Genomic DNA, 21,556 nt, shown 5'->3' on the forward strand with positions numbered 1-21,556 from the left:
AAAGCAACATGGTAAAATAACATCTAGAAATGGAAGCTTTGGAAGGTTAAAATAAAACAGATTGGCCTGTAAAGAATGATAATGATTAGCTGTGGATAGGGAACTGGCTTTCTTGGTCTAATAACAAACTCATGCAATTCAAGCTATGTAGAACAAAGTTGTGAATGATTTTGTTTACCTTACGAAAGCTGTGGACCACATGCTATTTATGATACTATGAGGTGGGTAGCAGCTCATAGGAGCCAATTAAATAGCACTGTGTTGCTTCTATCTTACCTATCTCTTGCTACTTCTTCCGTAGTGCTGCCATTTCTGGAGAAATTTTGAAATATGTTGAGTCCCCTGATTGAAGCTTTGAGAGGCGTAAGACTGTAGCACTTAAAGTCACGGCAATAGGTCAACAGCAGAACTTGGCAGACCAGCAAGCTGGCAGCACCAAAATGCACAGAAGGATAGTCCAGTGTCAGGATCTGGGGATAGTGCGTAGTGATTTCCAATAGACTAAGGTACAAGCAACATTTTATGATAATCATGTGGTTTGCCCTTGAGTCCAATAATTTTCTTTATTTCTGTAATTATTTCTTAATTAAATTTCTACCTCTCCGTTCCTCCCAAGGGAGCCCAGGATGGCAAACACCAAAGTGGTAAAACAACATGAATGAAATTATCTGCAGGAAAGTGTATGTTTTAGGCTCACCTCTCCACAGCTTAGACTTCAGTTAACAGGGCATTGAATTTCTTCTACAGCAAGTAGTCAGGCAAAACTAGCGAGCACTCAGGCAAAACTGGTGTGTCTCTTGTTGCAACTGGGAGTGACATGGTGGCAAAAATAGATGCCCAAAACTAAGGAAAAGAGGTCAGTGGTATCCAAGTGTTAGCAAGGAAACACTTGAGGGACAGGAGTAGAGCAGTCTTGCTGCTAGATAGTCCAGAAACAATATATCTCCAATTATCGGGATCCTTGATGCCCCAGGCACTCCGTTAGCACACCAGAAGTTTCCAGAGTCCTGGACCATAACATTCAACTATTTTAAACCTACATTTGGAATTGCTTAATGTAACTGTAGAGCATGGCAAATAACTTTTCTGATAGCAGGTACAAGTCTAGTCTAAAGTATGCCCTGAACATCTATAGCCATTAAAAAAACAACAACAACCCTCCTACCCAGTTAAACAGTCATACTTAGTGTTGCTTTAGTAATTCACTGGCATGCTTACGTTCTGTCTCATTTTATTTCAGTGCTTTCCAACAACATGATTTGAACACTGGTTTGACAGGAGATTTTTGTTGATAAAGTGGTGGCATTGTGCAAATAAAAGTGGCTTTCTCAAATGCTTTAGAGTATATCCTCAACACATATCCTATGGATTCAATATTGACAGAGCAGTACAGCAGTAAATCTTTTGTGGATTAATTTGAAATTGGTATTTCCAGTTTCATTTATCTTTATAGTACAGGTAAAAATAAGTTCTGAAGGAAAATATGCACTGGCTCAGTCAATTAACTTTCAGGTTCTATTACGTTTGCTAATCTTCTGGTATATTGACAGACTACCTTTGCGTTGTTTATAGGTATAACCTGTATGCTAATATAAATATAAAGACTTTATTATCTGTTCTTGCTTTTAAACACTGCTTATGAAGTTTCTGGATGGCTTTTAAGGTTTGACATCATTCACTAGCTCAAATGCAAACATGTTTGCCTGGGAAGACGCTTGAATATTGGGGAAACGTTATTGTCTACAGAAACAGTTCTTTAAAAGTAGTAGTCACTATAATTCTTCAAGAGCTTTTTACATCAAGATGACAAACTTCACATTGCACTTAAAATAGTTTATTCATGTCCAATGAAAATGGTTTAATAATAACCATTCCTTTCTTATTTTTTCTATAGGATGGATCATTGGGCAACATTGATGACCTGGCTGAGCAATATGCAGATTATTATAATACCTGCTTTACTGATGTATGTGAGAGGATGGAAGAGCTTCGCAAACGCAGGGTTTCCCAAGACCTTGATGTGGTAAGTGGATAAGTAATAGTGCCCACTGATAATTGCATTAATAGTGCAAGCTAATACTCATTTTAAGAGCTCAGGAATGTTTAGCCTCGTGTCTAGGAAAATGGTATTCAAGATCAGTTTTGCATTGTGTTGAATACACAGATACAATCTTTGTTAAGTAGAAATCCATCCATTTAATAATATTCTGGAAGGGCTGGGGAGGGGGACTTACTTTAAATTATACTTTAACCCAGTCTTCCCCCAACCTGTTGTCCCCTAGATGTTTTACACTGATCTCCTAAGCAATTTTTTCTGCGCCCCTACTCCTTTCAAGAGCTCACTGATTTTGATGGAGGCAACAAAAAGAAAAAAAGAAACTAGATTGGGGTGGATGAAGAATTCTGAACCTTTATGCCTAGCCCAGCACCCTGATGGCGATGTATATTGATCTGATGATCAAGGAAGCACCAATCATCTAATGAGTGGAGTGGGTGATTTGCATCCCCATCAGCTGAGGTTCATCGCTTGATGATATCTGATGACCTTGGTGCACACTGAACTGGGTAGAAAGGATTAAATTTATCCAGCTAGCTCACTTCCCTGAGGGCAACTCACCAGTCATCACATTTTATTGCCCGGGGACGGGGGGAATAACACCCCTTTCCTCAGCTGATCTACATGGATCTACTGAGGAAGGGGATGATGTGTGTTATGTCCATGTGCGTTTGTAGTGAGGTCACACCCACTGCCAGCATAAGGCTTCCAGTGGTTTGGCTGAGGGTGAATGGGCCCTTGGGCCAAAAAAGGTTACCCACTCTGCTCTAAAGCATATTAGGTTAAGAAGCTGCTCAGTTCAAATCTGACGATGGTGTTAGCTAAACTCGCAGGGATGTTCAACCAGTAGATCTTGATCTACCAGTAGATCCCCGGTTGATCCTGGTAGATCGCGGGATCCTTATTGTGCACAAAAAGTTATGGGGGGAAGCTAAAAAACTGTGCAATCCTCCCCTCAAAAAGCTCAACAACTCTGGGCAATCCACCCATCCCACGCACACCACACTCCTCATCGCTTCAATGGCAATGGGTAGATCACTGCCACTTTTTTAATACTGGGAGTAGATCACAGTCTCTTGGGAGTTGGACATGCCTGAATTGCTAAAGAAAGGGCCATAGTTCAGTGGTAGAGAAGGTCCCAGCTTCAATTCCAAGCATCTGAAAGTAGGACTTTGAGAGATCCTTGTCTCAAACTCTTAAGAGCTGCTTCCAGTCAGCTTATACTGAACTAGAAGAACCAGTCTGTGACTCTATATATGGCAGCTTCCTGTGTTACCTAGTTGTTGTGGTTGTTGGGCAGGAAGATTAGTGTTGAAGCCATGCTTATCAAAGTCACAGTGCTGGTTGATGTGTGTTTGTGATTTCAAAAGCCACATGGGGTTAAAGCACATAGCATGACTTAACTCTTCTAAATTGAATATCTTAATTATTTTTTGCGGCTGTGCAAGAGAGTACACCATTGTTGTGAGTCATGAGGCATATGACAGTCTTTTATTGTTCTTTGAGTCACTACATTATTTGTCATTATCTGGTTACACAAATTTACTTTCAGAGATTGACACAATAAAAAATGCAAGATGCGTGCAAGCCAGGCTGACCTTAGCTATTTTCTCCTCTTAGACAAACTAAATTCTTTGTTGCCTCTCACACAATAGTGAGGATTGTGCCAACTCTTTGGGAAAATGTACGACTAAGTCAGTCGTGTCTTATACATGATGGAGGGAGACTGTGGCTCAGCAGGGCACATGTGACTCTCGACACACGTGTTCTAGGCTGCGCAGTTCTGACCAGCTAAGCATCATAGGGTTGAAAAGTCTAGGAAGGACCCCTTTCTAAAACAAACACCTTTCCATGCTGCATAATACCACTTCTCCATTGATTTAGTCCTGGTATTCTGTAAATGTGGTACTGAGCTAGGGCTCAGTTTCACTGTCCAAGCTGTGATGATCAACCTCGCTTTACTAATCAGTGGTGGTCTTGGGGGAGATCTCTTCTCTCTTTTTGGTGGCCTATTAGGATGAAAGGCTCAGTTGTCCTTGTGAGATGTGGGGTGAGCTGCATCTTCCACGGGCCACCAGGGCTTTCATCCTGATATGCAAAATGCCAGGGAATCAGAAAGAGGAGCCATTCCTCCCCATCTCCTCCTAATGTAGTGCTGCTGCTGCTGCTGCTGCTCCTCACACCACCAGTGGCTGTTGTTGTTGTTTAGTCGTTTAGTCGTGTCCGACTCTTCGTGACCCCATGGACCAGAGCACGCCAGGCACTCCTGTCTTCCACTGCCTCCCACGGTTTGGTTAAACTCATGCTGGTAGCTTCGAGAACACTGTCCAACCATCTCGTCCTCTGTCGTCCCCTTCTCCTTGTGCCCAGTTAATCTTTAAGGAGAGGATCTTTTGAGGAGAAAGGGCTTGGCTGCTGCTGCTGCTGCTTCTTTTGAAAGTCTGATTGGTTCAGAAAATAAGCCATTTCCCTGTGCCCCCAGAAATAACCCTGCTCATTTCCAAGCCAGTACAACACAAGACAAGTAGGAGGAAGCTTGCCTATCTACAATTGTTTGTATTGTTCTAGAGTTGTCTGGGGCATGCTGTCACTTGGGAAGTTTCATTTGAATTTCTGGTGCTCTGTTTTTGGCAAGGACTAACAGTGCTCCATTTGCAAGTTCACACAGGGATCCATGCTGTCCCGGCCCAAAGCATGTAAAAGAAATAATTGCTTTTGACTTGGCAGATGCCTCTTCCTGCACAAGGCGAGAGCGTGCCCTCAGAAACTTTTATGTGGTTACAGAGGCCTTACGTGGACATATTCTCGCTTCACAAAGGGCACTACCAAGACTAGAACTGACATAAAAAAAACTTAACATGCATTTATTTTCCCTTGGCTGCTGTCTCTTCCTTTATGAGTTTCCCCGCAATCTTGGATTTCTGCTCAGTCCCTGTAGTAATTGTGGAAAACCCAGGGAATTTTTTTAAAATGCAGGTTTCCTCTTTTTTGCCACTTGCATGTGGCTCTTGGCACACGTGTTCCAGGCTGCACAAATCTGACCAGGGGCTTTTCAAGGATTTAATTTCATTTCTTCTATTACCAAGACATTGACAAAACAAGGAATGAATGGTTTGATCCTTGCTAGACAAGGAAGTAGGCAAGTGATGAGACCCTTTGCTGAAGCCAAGTATGTTTGAATTTTGGTCAATGTCTGGATGCTTTTCTGCCTGGGGACCTATGTAACCTACCTTAAACTTCATGGAAGAAAGGCAAGATATAAATTGAATTAATAATGAATGATAATAGTAGTTCATATATTTTGTTAACTTGATATTGGTAGAACAAATCCCAAGTTTATAGTAGCCTGCTAGAGATACAGCTCTCTATATTCACTGCCATGGCTATGAGTCTTCACAGGGTTGCCTCCAAATAAATCCCTACTTCAAGAAGACCCATTGAAATTAATAAACATGAGTTGTTCATGCCCATTAATTTAAATTGGTCTACTCTAAGTAGAACTAATGTTGAATACATCCCATATGCTCAATTTTCTTTAATCCAAGATTTCTGTCTTCTGCATAGAATATCCAAAGTATTTCCAATTGTTACTGTGGCTAAACTGCTTTATAAAGCTATTTTATACTTTATTCAAAACATTGAGATCTTTTGTTAATTTTAGGTTTGTTAACATCCTTAATTTTCACATCAAGGCTGTCCAACAATTGCCCAAGGAAAGTGTTTTAAGCTCCAGTGTTAAATTATAGGTTAACACTGAAATATACCCCATACAGCATTTAAGAACTCATAATGTGCAGAGTTCAGAACCTCTTTCATGACAGGGTAGATTGAATGGGATAGTGGAGTAGTTCCACAGTACCATTTTATCCTCCGAACTGCAGGACATTGACTAATCCAGATAACAACTGAGAGTAATGAAATCTTTTGCCAGCCACTCAGGAATTTTGGAAGGCAGCTTCTGGCAGTTTCTTTGCCAGTTAATGAAGCATAGTTTATAGGAGGAGAACTCCCTTCCATTTAAACAGATGGGCCTAATTTGGTGCTCATCATTACACAGCTGACAAAGGTGGTTTGGAAAAAGTCATGTGTGTTGAATTAGTTCACATCAAAGGTGTGGAACTATAAGGTGTGTTAAAAAGACATGAGTAAATGCAAGTCTGAACTGCAGATGATTTTGTGGCTCATCCTTGCAAGAGGAAAGGATGAAAAGTGGTTTGAGAGGAAGGACATCTGGCATATTTCCGTACACACAGTGGTGTGCTTTAAATAATTAAATACATTTCCCCTGTTCATGGCGATCTGTGACTATTACTGCAATATTCTAAAACGGTTTCTGCACCCTGTCCCCATCACTGAATCTCACAATTCCTCAACATCATTCTCTGTGTTCACTCAATCTACCTGGTTTTATGGTTTGTCTAACCCCAGTGGAGAAAACTTCTTCATTCCTCCATCTCTTCCAACAATCATAAGGGCCAGCTTCCCTGCTTGGGGGCCAGTTGACCTCTTCCTCAACCATGGCTCCATAAAATCCATCACTGAACTTTTCCTGGCAGGGCTCTTTTGCCTTTGAAACTTGTGTAACAGACAGCAAGTAGCTCTGTCCCCATTCTTCAGGGATGGAAATCCTGTGGTACTCAAGATGTTACTGGAGTACAGCTCCCATCAGTCCCAGACTGCATGACCAATGGTTATAATCGCACTTCTAATTTTACTTCAGTGAAATTGTAGATACTGATAATTTATAACAAAAGTCATTGATTTTAAAAGCTGGAATCTTGCTTGAATACTACGCTGGTCTGTGGAATAATTCAGAATTAATGAACACCCAGGAGTCCTCTACATGTTCAAAAGTTTGGTGTGTTCATGTGGTAGTTTTGCAATCACAAATATATCGTGAGTTGTTGAGCCTGTAAATGGGATGTCATTGATGGAATTTAGATGGACATCTGCTTAAAATAATGTTTTGGCCAGCAAATTGACATTGTAAAGATGACACCTTGTTAGTGATCCTATCTGTTTCCCTTCTAAATTTGGAACTGCATCCATGCACTTCACTGACAAAAAAGTTTGTACTGCTATCATCAGTACACTGAGGAGGAAATATAGCTGTGAAAGAGCAAGTTGTGCTGTGCTGTCTCATCCATCACTGCCAGTGGCCAACTAGCATCTGATTCCACAATGTTTTATTGTGGTTACAGATAACACAAGGTAGAATCTCTACAGCATAGACATTACCGTACCGTTTATGTTAGTGGCAGTGACAGTTCTGCACAAATTATATGCTTTGTAGGAAATGAGATCTGGGTATAATTGTGGTTATCATAATTATGGCCCCAATCCTATGACTCAAGACTGTTAGCAAAAAGTCCTAATAGATGATATACCAGGACATAAAGACATTGTGATATTAGGGCTGCTGTTGTAAATATTATACACTTGTTTGGTAGGAGGTATACCAGCACACATGGTTCATTAGTAGATGCTAGTCTTCTTCAGAATGTATCATCCATATACAAAAAAAAAACCCACAAAGAAAAAAAGTATTCCAAAATGTGATATGCAGAATATATGCTGAAATACAAAAGCAAAAAACCATAGTTTAGTATGCTTCTGTCATGACATTATGAGGCTGCTGCCAAATATATTTGCTCACAAATAGAGTAGAAACCTCACATGCCACTGTCTTTCAAGAAACTTTGTATTGAAACAAGGTAATGACTCCCTCTAAGATAGGTTTGTGCATTTGTTAACTAAGGCTGTAATCCTATACATGTTTGCCTGAGTGTCAGCCATACTTACTTATGGGCTTGCTTCTGAATAGACATGCTTTGCATTATTCTGTTAGTATTTTAATCCAGCTTTTACCAACCTGGTGCCCTACAGATGTTTTGAAGTACAACTCCTACCAGCCCAAGACAGTCCCAGTTTTAGTCCAAAAGTTATGGAGGACACCAGGCTGGTGTAGGCTGGTTAAGTCACTATATTGGCACCAGCAGTATCTTACAAATGTGTTTTATGCATTTAAAATGTCAGCCCCACACCTTGCTTACTATTGTGTGTTTTAGGCATTTGATGATATGCTAATCCATTTGAAGAATGTGGCTTGAAAGAAGTCCATGAGGATCATATGTAGTTCTAGTACAGTTACAGTATTGGGGCCATGAAGAAAGCATATGGATAGTAATTAAGTGCAGGTTCCACAGTGGATTTACAACCCACTATGAAATATTTCTGAACATCTGGATGGGTTTTCAGTTATGGTTTTTAAAAGCAAAAATACGTTGTTCTCCAGCATGCATACACACACCAATCTGCAGAGGACAGTTGGTTTAAAACTGAACTCAAAGGGATTTTATCTGCTCCACATACCCTTTGTGGTTTCAGTTATGGTGCCATACCATTTACAGTGCTTTGATCTCTTCATGGTTTGTCATTTTTCAGTATTATGCAAGGTCTTAATTACTGCAAAATAGCTTGTAAACAAAGAATTCTGTGATCATTTGCTTTATAATATGTGTGTGTGTGTGTGTGTGTGTGTGTGTGTGTGTGTGTGTGTGTTTAAAAGGCATCACTTGGGACAGGAATGCCCAAAATGAGTTGTTGTTGTTGTTCTTCTTGTTGTTGTTTTTAAAAAAGGCCCATAGAAAATGTGCTCCTCTAGGTCCTTCTTTACATACATATGTAAAACAATTCCCTCCACTTTTTCCTTTTGGGTCCCTGGTAGCTCTGCCACTGTGCCTTCTGGCTTGGTGGCTTGTTGCTTAACTCCAGATTGGTTCATAGTAAGGTACACTCATTCATAACTTGATCAAAGATGGGTGGGGGGAGGTAACACAGAGGTGGATTTAGGGGAGCATGACTGGTTTGCCTGCATTGTGCACTGAGCTGAGAGGGCGCCTCAGGGGATGCCACAACAATGACTTAGAACAGAAGGCAGAGGGAATTTTCATGTCACACAGGGCACCACTGAAATTTGGCTAACATGTATTATTTGAGCGGCCAAGTGAGCAGGGTTGACTTAACCCAGTTATGCCCCCTCCGAGTTCTTGGTTGAGCATCAACACAAGCTAGAGGACAGGAAGGTATCCCACCCAGCAGCCTCTTTGACTGTGTTGGAAGAGCTGGTCTCAGAGGTGGGATTGGTAAATCCTAAAATGTTGTGTCATGAGATTTCAGCAGTCACACTGAGGCTGCCTTGAATGAATCGGCTTAGAACTTCATGTCTCGGTGTGTCATTGTCCTCATACACTGGGCAAGGCATATCCTCACTGCAGTCTTTGCCTCAGCATAAGAAGGATGGTCTGCAAGTAGGGATAGTGCAATAACCCTGATCAGAATGTTTCCTGCTGAGGTTAGGTGTGGCATGAACTGTTTCCACCTATATTGAGATTTCTGGTACCTCGGAGATTCATGAATGCTGTGGGGGATTTTCCAATGGCTAGAGCTGGGGAATGGAACTTGCTGGGGAATGGGAACGTGTGTCACGCTGTTGACACTGTTGCTTATGAATTACCTCTTCAGTGCTGGGGACGAGATAATTATTGGGAGAGGGACAGGTGGAGTGTAACCCTTCTATTTCTCCTTGATCTTTCAGTGGCTTTTGATACCATTTGTCATGGTATTCTGCTGGACCCAACTCTATGTGTTGGGAGTATGAGACCCTGTGTTACATTTTCCCCAGTCCTACCTACGGGCCTAGTTTCCTAAAATGGTATTGGGTAACTGTGATTTGGTCCTGTGGGTGGTCCAGGGTTCGTTCTTTTCTGCAGGGTTCTTTACCATCTTTATGAAGCCATTGGGAATAGTTGGGGGGGGGAGGTGTCACCATTATGTGGATAATCCAGATCTCTAATTTACATCATGAACCAGGTGTGGAATTGCAGGTCCTGGACCAGGCATAGGCAAACTTGGCCCACCAGATGTTTTGGGACTACAACTCCAATGATCCCCAGCTAACAGGACCAGTGGTCAGGGATGATGGGAATTGTAGTCCCAAAACATCTGGAGGGCCGAGTTTGCCTATGCCTGACCTGGACAGTACTTGAATTTGGTGGTGGGCTGGATGAGAGCCTAGATTTAGTAAGAGGATGGCTAGGAGCCACTAATATTTTACAGCACGACACTGAATTAAAGGCAACAAGACTGTTCCTCAAGTCTTTCACAGCCCTGCACCATAGTGGTTAGTAGTTAACAAAGCTTATAAATATATTGACTTCAGATTGTCCATGCCAAAAGAGACAGGAGGGTATTGCTGTACGCAGCATAATGATGAGAATTTGCCTGTTAAAGAGCTCTTTAAAGCAATAGGGAGAATTGGGCGATAGCCCTGTTTATGCATGTATGCATTCATGCAAAAACAATGCAAAAATTAAATGGAATGCTACCCAGACAAGTATTATCTTGTCTCATGGTTTTTTGCTGAAGAAATGGCACACTTTGAATTAAGGCATCAAAATCTTGAAGGTGGTGTCAGAACTGTCAGAATGTCTTTAGTAATACTGTTGTTGAAGTATACATGTCTTTGAACATTGCTATGGAAAAGGGAATGCAAAGAATAAATTTTTGGTTGCTCTATTTTTTCCATTCTTTTTAAAGAATGCTTTATTTTAATAATTAATTTGAAATATTTTCTGAGCAGGGCACAAATGAGATATATATATAAACTCATTATTACATTGAATTTGTTAATGCCATACTAACTGTTTTACTGTCCTCTTGTAAAATGTTTAATGAATCCATATCAGCAATTTACTCAAACATTTATTACTGGATACAACTGCTTTTAAGCCCTAAATCTAAGTATTAGTCAAGCAGTATTGTCACAGTTTAAACACAAAACTACAAAATATTGCTGTGTAGTCGCTTCATGAATTAATTTTCTACGAGGAAGGCAGTTGTGCACTGGAGCCAGTGTTCGAAACTCCCATTGTTCTAGGCACATTTTGCGACAGGGAATTTCATTAGTGTGAGCAGTTTCTGAGCTCTGGGCACAGTACCGCGCCTAAGATTTCAGATTAAAACCACAGAGTGGAAGGAAAGGAGGACCTTTTTCTGCCTCCCCACTTCCAGCTACTCTCTGAAGACTGGAGAAGTGACCCTCTTAATAATATTAGGGGGGTGAGCAAGGGAAGGACTAGACCATGTGTAAAATGAACATAATATTTTAGCTGCAGTTCATTCATTTTCAGCTTTGCATTCTTGTCAATAAAAAGCACGCCTATACATTCCATTGTTGCGCCTGTAACCTAGGTTTAAGGTGCCATTTAGCTCCTAGCTTTCATATCTCAGTTTCTAACACTGACTGGAGGGGAAATTAGTTAGCAGAATTTTGTGTTTAATCCTCTTCCTGGTCTCAGCAATTCCCTAATGCCATAGGGTTTCCAGCAAGCAAGGTCATTACACTGAAGATCCAATCAAGGTGCATGTGATCTCTGACCAAAATACGCTGAAAATTACCAGTAGAAAATGAAGATAAACTGTTTCTAGGAAGTTTCATACTTTGCTTTGTTTGATGGTTTTTGATAAGTCCTGAGCAAGATTGTTTTGTCTCTGAGGTGACAAGAAGCCGCCCATTTACATGTCCTTTTAGGGCTGTAGCACAAATGTTTCCATCACTGAGGTTTAAAGTTACATAGAATTGGTTCAGGAAAGTGTGTGTCACATAGACAATGTGGCTAAATGAAAGAGTTGTTTTATTCATCATATCATTTTTTGTCATTTCTTTTTTGTTTTTGTAGAATGTACTAAATTTGTTTTTCAAATGTTGACTAAAACACTCAACTGTTCTGTGAACTAAGAAGCAGATGATTCTGTGGTGTTTGCTTCCCCCCACCTTCCCAGCTGCAAATATAATTTCCAGCAGCCACTGGACTTGCAATCCTGAGAGCCCATTTAAGGACATGCAAAGACTTGTGAACCTTCTGTGGGCATTTTAACTCATTGTTTTCTTTTTAACAGCAGCTCCCCAGGCTCCTATGAGTTCCAAAAGCATTTTGTCTAATAGTTTGAGTGCCTGCTGTTCGGTGGTAGGTGTGGGAATTCAGAGTCTCACTGTGTGTACCCTAACTTTAGAAACCATTTTTTTTAAGTTTAGCTGAGAAATGAAAGACACTTCAGTTATTCCTTTAAAAAGAAAGAAAGATATATTCAAATCGTTTCCCATAGTTTCTTTTCTGGCTCGTGGCATTTACCTTTCAAAGTTTTTTCTGAGTTTTCCCAAATAGATCTTTCAGTATTAAACACCTTTACTTGAAAGGCAGTGAGGGAACCGCCAGAAGACCCTTGGAGGTAACTAACCACAGATTGTCTAGGCTTGGAAATAATGACAAATTACAGTTACTTGAAAATGGAGGTATAATAATAATAATAATAATAATAATAATAATAATAATAATTTATTTCTTGTACTCTGCTCATTTGACTCAGTTGCCCCAGCCACTCTGCGCAGCTTCCAACAGAATGTAAAAGAACACAACAAAACATCAGGCATTAAAAGCTTCCTGATACAGGGCTGCCTTCACATGTCTGTGGAGAGTCGTATAATTGTTTATCTCTTTGACATCTAAAGGGAGGGTGTTCTACAGGATGGGTGCCCCTACCAGGAAGGCCCTCTGCCTGGTTCCCTGTAACTTCACTTCTTGCAATGAGGAAACTGCCAGAAGGCCCTTGGAGCTGAATGGGCTGAACGATGAGGGTGGAGATGCACATTATGCTAAATTTCCAAGGACAGAGACACTGCAGCCCTCCAAATGTTGTTGGAGTACAGCTTCCATCAGCCTTGATCATTGGCAGGGGCGTCTTAACCATAGAGGCTAGAGGTACGGGGCGCCAAGTTCTGGAGGGCGCCAGGGAAGAGGAGGAGGCTGGACACGGCACTTCCCAGCATCAGCTCACTGCCCCCTCCCACCTCCGCCATATCGCGCCAAAGCAGCACCACGCGCGGAGCCTCTGTCTGCCGTGGCCACCATGGCACGAAGCGGCCAGCTGAGCCGGGAGGCGTCGCGGCCAGCCTCTGCCTCTTCCCCGTCGGAGGAGCCACCCTCTAATCGCTGCTTGTCTTCTCCTGCCCCGCCAGCAGTACCGTCCTCCCTAAAAAAAGGTGGACAACTCTGGGAAACGGGGGGGGGGGGCAGCGCCGGAGGGAGCATTGCACCATGGCGCCAGATATGCTTAAAATGGCCCTGATCATTGGCCATGTTGGTTGGAGCTGATGGGAGATAGAGTCCAAAAGTATCAAAATTCCCATTTTCTCTGCTAAATTATCATTTCCCATTCTATGGGAAAATAGTAAAGGGTCCTATAAGTAGGCCAATCTATAGCATGTTACTCAGAACTAAGTCCCATTGAATTCAGTGGGCTTAAGACAGTAAGCTTAAGACTGAACACTGGTGTGTTTGTGGAAAAGGTAAAATTTGAACTCTCGGGTACCAACTACACCAGCTTCCCAGTTAAAGTAACGATGCTTAAATGTTCCACTCTAAAGTTTATAAATATTTTTTACCTGAAATTTTGCTGATGAGAAATAAAATGAGGAAAACTTTTACTTCATTTTATTTGTGCTTTCTGTATGAACACAAATTATACAAGCGTTTCTTAGGAGAAATTATGTGTTGGCAAAATGTGCTGCTTTTCGTGGGGGTTTTTCTCCTCCATTTGTTACCTGCAAAACTGTTAATTTTCCAAGAAAATTAAAGACAAAGATGCAACAGAAACATAGCATTGGCTCACCAATCTTCCTTACTCAGCAAGAGACAGCTAGATTGCATCTGTTTGGCCTTTGCTGACTACTGGTTTCAGAGAGCCCAGATCACATAAATCCGGTGTTTCTGTCTTCATCACCCTATTATATGGGTGATGGCCAGCATTAGTTGTCAGCAAAATAATGCATTTAAAGTAGGCCTGGATATACAAAACTGATTGTTAGCACGTCTCTTTTGAGTAAGCTTTTCTCAATTTTTAAAATTTTCATAGAAGCACAAGTAGGAATGAATGTTGTTTAAGTGATTTCAGTGTAAATAATTGTGGAGATTGCTGTTCACAGAGCCTGATGTGAAACTTCTTTGAAATGTGCTAATTCATCAGACCTTTCTCTCTTGTCAGTCTGCATTTTATCAGCATCGCTGCTTATATGTAGGGGGAGACAAAAAGAATGGATTGCCACTGTGGCTTTTAAAACACATCAGCCAGGACAGATGAATACCTATTGTTAGGTGTTGCAGTGTCCATATTTCTTTTGGTTCAGTGCTGTTTCTCCTCGCAACAGGATGCAGAGGTCATATTGCAAGTTGAAAGGTCTAATTATGGCTGACCACAATTACGTCACCTTGGATATAATCTTAGTAGAAAAGGTAGCTGAAGCACGTTACAAATAAAGACATTGAATTAAGAAGGTATTGGATTAAATTTAGATTTAACATAGATGTATCTGTACAGTGCTAGATTACAATGTTTCAGAAAGATGGTTTAATTTGTTTGAGGAAGTGCAGCGGCAAGTGATACAATATTCCACTCTGTTCTGGAGATTTTACTTCTGAGTGTGAAAATGCCTTTTGAGAAACCATAGTGAATCCTATCAGAGTATTGTGAGTACTTTGTTTTATTTGCAGCCACCATGTCATAAGCTAGGGTAGCATGTTTCTTTCTCAGTTTTGGGGTAATTGGGTTGGTTTAAGGACAGCAGCAGCCCTGTTCTTAAGAATTTATTTATTGGCTTGATGTCTTGGTCCTAAAATGCATCAAAAAAGCAGTCTCTCCAACAGCGGGTGACCATTTTTTCTCCACCCACCCAATCCCTCCCAGAATCAGAAGATTTGGGTGGCTGTTAAGTTTGGGGATTGACTTACATCCTGAACTAAGTCAATGGTTGATGCCTTTGGTTGTAAGATAATGCGATTGCTCAAAGTAAATTACCGTATTTTTTGCTCTATAAGACTCACTTTTTAGGTGCAACAGCGATTGATAACTTTCGGTGTCATTTCTAGTAGATGACAGAGAGCCATGCCAACCTGCCTGTTTTTTAAGAACCTGTGGTGCCTGTACCTATTCTTTGTCTAGGATATGGCCATTGTTTTTAGCTGTTATTATATATGGAAAATTTAAAAATTGTTTGTATATGTTGAATTGTTTTATTGTTGATCTTTTTACTATAAAATTGCTTCAGCATATTTTATGGGATATTCATGACTGTAAATGAATGAATGGTGTCCATGGCAAGGGGATTCATGGAAGGCTTTTCTCTGTAGCAACTCCATGCCCATAGCATGACCTCCCCTCTAAGGTGTGTCTCTCTACAACTGTTTTCTTTTTGTCCGGAGGTGAAAATGCACCTCTGTCCAGGCCTTCAGGGTGGGGTGTATTAAGTACCAAGAATGCCTTTGCTGTGGCTTCTTTGTTGTTTTACTGTGTTGTGATTTTACGACGAACTATACTGATGATGAAATACTTCGTTTTAGCTTTTTATTGTTACATTTGTTAGCAGCTGAGATATGAAAGCTGGGAGCTAAATGGCACCTTAAACCTAGGTTATAGGCACAACAACAGAATGTCTAGGCGTGCTTTTTTAATAACAAGAATGCAAAGCTGAAAATGAATGAACTGCAGCTAAAATATTATATTATTCCCCAACCTCCTGGGACATTCAGGTGAAGGGTGAATTAAAAATGACATAAACAAACGAACAAACATATTCTGGAATGCTTTGACTTTGGCAGACAACACAGTGTGAAACTGAATATATAAAAAATCTATGTCCCCTTTCACCCAGATGCTTTTATCTAACAGATAATACCAACTTAAGTCTTTGTTCTCCCACCCAATATTTGCTGCTGCTAACAGCTTCAGCAGACCAAAGAGCAAGGCTAGAAAGGAACGTGATGTGTCTGAATTTATATCAGGGGACATACCTCATGCTGAGAGAAAGAAACTTTGTCTTCTGCTGTTGCCTTTGAATCAGGTCAGTACTTGGGGATGGGAGGGAGTGGGACTGGATGCCAGAGAAGAGGCAGTCTTTGTTTTTCTTCCTAGGCTGTATTTGTTGGAGGACTATACTGTAGTTTGCAGGAAGCTAGCATTATATTGGCACTAGAGCTGTAAACTTCAGATACTAAGAGAAAACTAACACCATACATGCAGTAGGTCTGTGCATGTTTTCTTAAAGTACCCCCTGTTTTCACTGGTATTTACTGTCACTTAGTGGGTTTGCATAAGCTGACAGCCTTAGCTTAATAGGTGATCCCCAGCTGCAGAAGAAATAGGCAAGGAAGGGGCAGGAAGGAAACAGCACAATGAGAGAAAGCAAAGTGAAGTTGAAAACAAAATTGATAGTCTGCCCCCAGGACTCTTGCTGCTGTAACGTGGAAGCACAAGCACAGTGCTACTCAAATTTCCTAACACTATTAAAATAATGATAAAAGCAGAAGAAATTCATGAAGGGATGAGTTGCAAAACTAGAATAAAGAAAGTAGCATTCTAAATGCGAGTGCAGCACTTGGGTTTCAGTGAACACAAAATGCTATGCTGATTTCCATCTACAAGATTTGAGATGACAGAAAGGGTTAGCCAAAAAATGGAGCATTCAGCAGTGTTGTTGAAACAGAAGACGTGCAAGGAAAGCAGATCCATTTACCAACAAGCAAGCAAGGCCATGCAGTGTTTTAACATTTTTATAGCAGATATCTTGCAAAGCCACCAGAGAGTTTTAGAGCGGGAGTGATTAACTTGAGATAAACTCCACATATTTTGGTATCCCAACTAGTCATAGTGTCTGAATTCTATGCAAAGAATGCAAGGCTTTGTCAGAGATGCAGGTAGCAAATGAATTACAACACTTTTTCCTTGGAGTTATAAAACACACACTATCATGTTTTGCTAAAGTGGTTTCACAAGCTAGCAGTATCTCATGGATGACAAAAGAATACGGTTGATAACAGGAAAACCCAAATAATGAGGCTTGGAATGTGAAATCAGTTTGATTATGTTAAATGGATTTTTATGACTGCAATTATAAATATGCTTACTCCATGAACATATTTCCTCCAAAATAATTTAATTCAGATTCTTGTGGTGTAGGCATGATCTTTTGGGAGAGGTCTGGTTGGGTGGTTAGGAGGTGCTCAGATTGCCTGAATTGCTCTGGTGTCCTGCCTTTATGCAGATGAATAATGTTGAAATGGGGACCTTTTAAGCCTATGCAGATCTGTGTGAGGATCATACCATTTTTCTTTCTTTTTTGCTACTACTTTTGAAATTTCTAAGCTTAAATTATTTCCTTATACATTAAAGAAGCATACTTTGACTATCTACAATTTCTGAAATAACGGGGATTAGAAAAATGGAATATAGCCATTCTGAAACTGAGTAGATTTTCTAGTCTGTGTAGGTGAATGTCAGTGAATCTTTGTGAATGTCAGTGTGGCAGAGACCTGAAGCTAGCATGCCTGTTACTTTTAAGATTCCCATACTCTTGGCTAGAATAGTTAGAAGCCCTCTGTGCCAACTCCCTTTTAACATGTGGCCGACAGGGAATTTTTACCTTATTGATGGCTAACTAGGAATTGTGTTTTTCTTCCTTGCACTTGTTTCCAGTCAGCTCACCACTTATGACGTTACTGATTCAGGTAGCATAAAACAAAAACAAAAATCTATGCTTTAATAAACTTAATTTGAAATGTGAGAGTTGACTGGGTTCTATTCCATTCAGGGGATATAGTTTCCTTCATGCTGCCCAAATAATTTGAGATACACTAATGTAAGTTAATGGGAAGTTTGAGATGAAGATGAGTTGATGCTTGACCTGTACAGACTGCAAACGTAGCTGATAGTCCTCTATTCCTGGGTCAGTAAGATACTTATGAATAAAAGTTTCATGTTACCAAAGGTGCTTGGGTGTCATTGTCATTTGTTATCCTACAGGTAGGATTCATGTCTGTTGCAACGTGGCAAATCAGAAAAAATGTTAAAACACGCAGGCATTTACTATTAGGAAAGACCATGCAATTAATTATATAGGAGGAAGTTAGAATGTTTTGCATTCTAACACAAGTTATAGTCTTATGAGTTATAAAATACCTTGTCTTGTCCAGCATGCCTCCACCCCACAAAATGTAGGTAACTGTTCTGAAATCTATTGTTCCTCAAAACTGTTCCCAATAGTAGGTAACTACTATTGTCTTTTTCAATTCTGACATGTTCAGCCTCAAAAGATAACAAGATCAATGTGACTTCACTCTGGTAGGAGGGAGGGATGATACCCTACTGAGATCACAGAGGCTTTATCTATGTGTGGTGGCTATTGTAGGCCAGAAAGAATTCTTTACTTTTTGCTACAGCAAAACTCTGTGGGGAAAATACCTTTGAGAAGCTGTGAAGTAGTGATAAGCTATGTAGCAGAATACAGATTATCTCCAGTTATTCGATTACAGTAAGACAGCAATTTGTGTTCATTGAACTTGTGCGCATTCAGCTTTATGTGCTTGGCAACATTAAAAAAAATCAGAAAGGGGGCAGTTGTCTGGGTAAAAAGATTTTGGCAATCACACCCATCATTGAACCCAGTGTGTCTGGACTATACTCAATTTGGGCTTTAGGCACAATCCTCACTTTTTTCTGCTGTTGTTTTTATTGAAAAAGAAGCTGCGCTAGCACCGACTGCTAAGCCAAGGTGTGTGGTTTATTTAAACCAACGTCCAGTCTTATGACACCCACCCACCCACTCTAACAGAGCCACACACCTCGATAGAATGGACTACAACTCTGATTAGGCCCAGCCAGCATGGCTAATGGTTGAGAATGATGGGGACTGTAATCTGGAGGGTTCCACGTTGGCTGCCCTGGTTTAAACAATCCGTACACGTTAATCACATTTAAACAAACCGCACACCTTGGCTATGGACGAATGTGGCCAGTAGTGGAGAGAGAAAATATAATGACAATCCCTCCCTGTAAGCTCATATTCTAATAGATAGAAAAATGAGGAAATAGGGAGACTTCATTTTTATATTTCAATGAAATATAAAATGACTTTATTACTGCCCAGTTCTTCCAGGACAAAAGCAGTTTCACAGCTCCTCTTAAACTCACATTTTAAAGACATTTGTTTCTTTCTGTCATTATGGTTGATCTTCAGGGAAAAAAATCACAGTCCCAACAGCTGGATGACAAGACTGTCTAGTTGTAAAAGTTGCTAATTGCACGTTTTGAAGCATTTGCTTTTTTAATTTATACCTGCAGACTTGCTTGTAGGCATGAGTTGTCATTTTGGTACAGCTACCGCTGCTAAATTTTGTAAACAAAGATTAACCATTTTGTTGTTATTCTTCATACTTTGCTTCAAGCCATTAACAGTTCACCAACAGGAATGTATGTAGTAGGCTTATATATATCTCCCCCATGCAGCATTGCAGTGTTAAGTCTGAATTAGGTAACTCTGAAGATGCAGCTCTCAGAAATTCTAGACATTGCAGAGAACAGTAGATAGTGCTGTCAGCTCCAGGATTTAGAGCGATGACTTCTGTTCTCCTGCACCAATAAATATATTTTTGTTGTTGTTGCTATGGAAAACGTATGCTTCTTTTTAGAAAGGGCTCTCAAGAGGACCTAACAAATCATAAAATGAAATGAAAACACTATGATATATAAATATAATAGCAATCATGAAAGAAAGAAATGCGAATTTTGGGAAGTATCATTGCCAAAGTCAAAATAGATACATGCTTATGCCGTGGGAGAGAAATAGTTAATGCTGATACTCCCATGGGTGCAAAACTATGGGTACTGCTGAGAGGGAAAAGTAAAGTTATTTTCGTCTACAACTGCCATCCTCCCTGAGCATTGACTATGCTGCCTAGGGCAAATTGAACAACATATTGAGAGCCACAGTTTACCCATTTGTGGTCTGAAAGTTATTAAGAGATCTGCACTTGGCAACACTGAGTACAGAGTCAAAATTAAGAGCATCTAACAAACTCCTCCTTTAAGCACCATCCAAAGTGGGTGCCAGATTTTTGTGTCCACACTAAGCTGGGCCTTTTTAGTGGTAGCCACAGAGCTCTGGCATGCCCCTCCTGTGGCTTTTTAATTTCAGTCCTATGTTGATGTACTTTCACAGGCAGTGATTAATTGTCTTGTGTTCTACAATACTGTGTTGTACACCACTTTTGGTGTGGGTGTATAGATAGAAAATAAATAATAAATATAGTGAAATGTTTCAATAAGTATGGGTAGTAATCAGTGGCATGCAGTGAAATTTTTCATAGGGGAACACTTAGGACCAGAGGCGCTAGCTTGTGAGGGGTGGGGGGGGGGTCGAAGGCATGCCTGTGAAGTCCTGACATTGCACACATGAGCATCGTGCCTCCTTGCCTAAGCTGGGCAAAAGCTTCCCGGGCTTTGGGAAGGAAGGCACTAGGGAAACATTTAGGAGACTAGCCGAGTCCTCTTAGCCCAATAACCTCATGCCACTGGTAGTAATGTATTAGCATGTGAGAGTCAGCACTGTAATGTATTCTCATCTCTCCACTTAGCTGCTTAAGTGTGTTCTCAGCTTTTGCTACTTTGTAATCCTTAGTAGAGGAAATAAGGAAAGCACACATAGTAGTAGTACAGTGTAGGAAAAAACAGGAATAGTCCCTTCCACTTGATGTTTAATCCTTATGACAATTGGCAGTAATTTGTATTTCCTCCTCTTCTAGGAATAATTGCAGTTTAGAAAATTCCTATCATTCTACATCAACTTCTTTTGGTCATGTTTCTTTCCAAGAACTGTGATATGCTTTTCTCTCTCCTTTTGCTTTTTAGAAAAAAACCCACTTAGGGATTCTATACAAGATTGTACATGAATCTTTCAGAGAAATTTCCCCCCCAGGTTTCTCTCTCTCCAAAAAACAGTGTTTATATAGGCCACCCAATAACATCTCTGAGTGACTCACTAAAATGCAATGTTAAAACACAACAACAACAACAACAACAACAACAACAACAACAACAACAACAACAATTGGTTAGAGAAAACTAATTTCAAATCATGGCAGAAAATATTTAATATGTATGTAGCAAATTCCAATTCAGAACTTAAAAATCGTAGGTCTTAAAAAACTTCCCATGTAACTGAAGTAACCATAAAGAAGTTGCCAGGTGAGTCTGAGAAGGGTATTTCACAACTGGCGTGCTATCACTTTGCCTGGTAGCCATCCTTTTCATTTCACTTGGCTCAAGTAAGGCTTTTGAAGGGGATTTTGGAATAGAGAATTAGCACACAAAAGATGCTCTTTAATGCTCTGGTTCTTATACAGTGGTACCTCGGGTTAAGTACTTAATTCGTTCCGGAGTTCCGTTCTTAACCTGAAGCACCACTTTAGCTAATGGGTCCTCCACGCCACCAGAGCACAATTTCTGTTCTCATCCTGAAGCAAAGTTCCTAACCTGAAGCACTATTTCTGGGTTAGCGGAGTCTGTAACCTGAAGCGTATGTAACCTGAGGTACCACTGTACTCAAGTTTTTAA

The 21,556-nt window shown here is 40.5% G+C and overlaps 1 protein-coding gene across 4 annotated transcripts in view; it reads left to right on the forward strand.

Annotated features, from left to right (window-relative positions):
- Positions 1-21,556, forward strand: part of SASH1 (SAM and SH3 domain containing 1) — a 530,274-nt gene that overhangs the window by 421,290 nt on the left and 87,428 nt on the right. For all 4 annotated transcript variants that reach the window (XM_053382126.1, XM_053382128.1, XM_053382129.1 and 1 more), the window contains one exon: positions 1,895-2,023. In XM_053382126.1, coding sequence (XP_053238101.1) covers positions 1,895-2,023 — 129 coding nt within the window. The remainder of the gene's footprint in view (positions 1-1,894; positions 2,024-21,556) is intronic.

The sequence above is a fragment of the Podarcis raffonei genome, chromosome 3, assembly GCF_027172205.1.
Source record: "Podarcis raffonei isolate rPodRaf1 chromosome 3, rPodRaf1.pri, whole genome shotgun sequence".
In the NCBI taxonomy this organism is placed as follows: Eukaryota; Metazoa; Chordata; class Lepidosauria; order Squamata; family Lacertidae; genus Podarcis; species Podarcis raffonei.